General features: G+C 57.9%; 1 protein-coding gene across 1 annotated transcript in view; it reads right to left on the minus strand.

The window, feature by feature from the left end:
* The window catches only part of LOC104491090 (malignant fibrous histiocytoma-amplified sequence 1 homolog), a gene marked incomplete at its 3' end in the record, with an annotated part of 4,549 nt that extends 1,708 nt beyond the window's left edge, over positions 1 to 2,841 (minus strand). Inside the window, exons 1-3 of the mRNA XM_010133453.1 lie at positions 2,003 to 2,841; positions 1,096 to 1,387; positions 484 to 670 (exon numbers count right to left, since the gene is read on the minus strand). Coding sequence (XP_010131755.1) covers positions 484 to 670; positions 1,096 to 1,387; positions 2,003 to 2,841 — 1,318 coding nt within the window. The remainder of the gene's footprint in view (positions 1 to 483; positions 671 to 1,095; positions 1,388 to 2,002) is intronic.
* Positions 2,842 to 2,874: the final 33 nt, after the last annotated feature.

Below are 2,874 nucleotides of genomic sequence, written 5' to 3' on the forward strand. Positions count from 1 at the left end.
AGGAATAACCCACCTCAGGGCTGGTGGCTGCTGGCAGAGCCTCCTGGTGAAGACACACTTGGCCTTTTCCTCCACTGTTCCCTGGGCGCCTGCCTTGGGGGTCGCTGCTCATAGCAGCCACAACTAATTCTCCAGGTCTGAATTAATTCTGCGAGGTCTTCAGCAGCAACCCCCACCCACCACGTGCGCGAAGCCAGAAGGTGCAGCAAGCACCTCAGGGCTGGTGGCTGCTGGCAGAGCCTCCTGGTGAAGACACACTTGGCCTTTTCCTCCACTGTTCCCTGGGCGCCTGCCTTGGGGGTCGCTGCTCATAGCAGCCACAACTAATTCTCCAGGTCTGAATTAATTCTGCGAGGTCTTCAGCAGCAACCCCCACCCACCACGTGCGCGAAGCCAGAAGGTGCAGCAAGCACCAGAGAGCCCGTCCCAGCCACAGGACGGCGAGTCCTCCCTGGAGGTGCAGTGGGGGTGAAGACCACTCACCGTGGTCTGCCATCTCCTCGCTCTGGGCAATATCTACGATGGCAGCTTCCACCTGCCTGTAGATGGGCGGTAGCACTCGGACGACCTCAGGGAAGAGCTCCTCATTCTTCACGTGCTCCAGAATAGTGGCCTCAAGCTTTTTGATGTCATGGTGATCCGTACAGTTGACAGCAACTAAGTTTAAGATCTGGAAGAGAGAAAGCAGACGCCTGCCAAAAGCACATCCAGAGGAGTCTTCTAGCCTGAGGGGTAAAGGAGGGGCCTCATGCCAGGGAGGTCACCGAGGATAGGACACCCCACTGGCTCAGCTTCAGAGGGTGCTTCCCTCACACCTTTGCTCTGCAGCAGTTCCCAGGAAATCACCTGGGGATGGCAAATGCCCTCTCACGCTCCTCCCCAGGCACTTGCTACAAGCCACGGGAGGAGCTGCCCACCACGGAGCAGGGACCAGGACCCAGCAGGTCGCATCCAGGGGTTACTGTGCCCACCCCAGCCCCAGGGAGCAGCTGCAGTAGCAGCCTGATGCGTTAGCACCAGGTCACCCCCACCAGTAGCACCGGAGACCGCGGGGTGACCACAGACGGCGAGGAACCACCATCATCTCAGCCCTACGGTTAACGTGCAGCTCTCCATCTCCTTCAGCCTCTCCCACTGGTCCACGTAAAACTCAGGCTCCTCGCTGCCCTCCAAGTTGTCGATGAAGTGAGCGAGGTTGCTTTTTCTTTCTGCCAGCATGGCTGCAATCTTGGCCATGATGTCGTGTCTCTTCTCCTCCACCTCCTCCTGCCAGCAGCAGTCCACGTGTGTTCCTACAGGAAGCACCACCGAGTTTGGGACTCGCATGAACAGGTTGTTGATCCAGAAACCCACAAGCTCCTTGAAACTCTCATTATTAGTTTGGTACCTGGGGAGGGAGCAAAAGAAAATCCTAAACTCACATCTAGCCCTCCGGATCTCCAGCTGGCTTCCACCAGCACTGCCCTGACCACGCAGGCTGTGCTGCCCCAGGGGCTTACTGGAGAAGGACTGAGATCTCCTACGGTGTCACGGGCCATGGCCAAGCTCATCCTTAAGTTTCCCATCCTTAAGCTAAGCCAGCTAAAGCTCTGGAGTGCAGCAAAGTTGGTCCCTGCTGTGGCTGGGAGCATCTCTCGGAGCCACAGAGCCCAGGCCTGATGCTCCCTCCATATTCAGGGAGCACCGTGAGACACAGGAGGACTCGTAGAAGATTTTCCAAGGCAGAAAGCAAAGCTGTTGAGAAGTGGACCCATTGTCACATGGGGAGTTAGGGCTCGTCTAACCCCTCAGGACAGAGGACACTTTGGTAAGGTGACGGCGGATCTAGTGGCTTAATTAAGAGTGGCCTGCAAAAAGGGGAAGGGAGCGAGCGCTCCAGCGGCGCGAAGTCCAGGCACCGAGGTCCAACGGAAATGGTGTGATCCCACACAAGGGGAAAGCTTCCCCAGCCACTGGTTTCTTCTCCCGCTCCCCTCTGGACCCAAACCAGCTCAGCACTTACATGTGGAGATTGATGACGAGGATGACGAGCGCCTGTGGGGTGATGAACACGTGGTGGGTCATGTAGTACTCCAGCTGCCCGGCGAAGTCCCAGAAGAGAAACGTGAAGTCCTCAATCTGGAACTCACTGATCTCTATCCCAACCGTTCGTTCTTCCTTGGGCATCAGTCTGGTTCGCCCTTGCTTCAGGCTTTTGCAGATGGTGGACTTCCCCGCCAGCGAGGCCCCCAGGAACATGGTCTTGACCCTCTTGTCCTCCTGCCCCGAACTGTGCTGAAGCTGGTTGAAGTAATTCCGGATCTGCTGGATGCCCCCAGCGCACACTTCGCTGGGTGGCTCCCGGAGGGGGTTCCCATTGGCCTTGAACATTTTCAGGGATTGCCCCTGGAAGAGCTCCCTGGGGAGCTGGCGAAGGGCGTTTTTCTGCACGTGGAGCTCCTGTAAGTGCGTCAGTTGCAGGACAACCCGGGGGAAGGTCCGGAACAGGTTGCTGGAGATGTTGAGGTACTGGAGGCTGCCTCGACAAGCTGCCAGGTCCCTGGGGAGGGCACCGAGACGGTTGTTGTTCAGCCGCAAGTGTTTAAGCCTGGGGAGATGGGAGAAAACCCCTTCCGGGATGACCCGGATCTGGTTCTGGTTCAGCTCAAGCTTCTCTAACCAGACCAGGCTCTGGACTTCGCTGGGAAAGTCCACAATCTCGTTCTTGGACAGTATCAGCTTCTTCAGGTGACAAAGTTTAGCGATGCCGGTGACGCTCCTGAGCTTGTTCCTGTCCAGGACCAGGCTCTCCAGCGCGGGGCTGCTCAGGACTGCTGGCGGCAGCACGCGCAGCCTCTGCATAGAGAGAGTCCCCTCCCGCAAAGCCGCCTCCTG

The sequence above is a fragment of the Buceros rhinoceros genome, unplaced genomic scaffold, assembly GCF_000710305.1.
Source record: "Buceros rhinoceros silvestris isolate BGI_N320 unplaced genomic scaffold, ASM71030v1 scaffold18353, whole genome shotgun sequence".
NCBI classification, from domain to species: Eukaryota; Metazoa; Chordata; class Aves; order Bucerotiformes; family Bucerotidae; genus Buceros; species Buceros rhinoceros.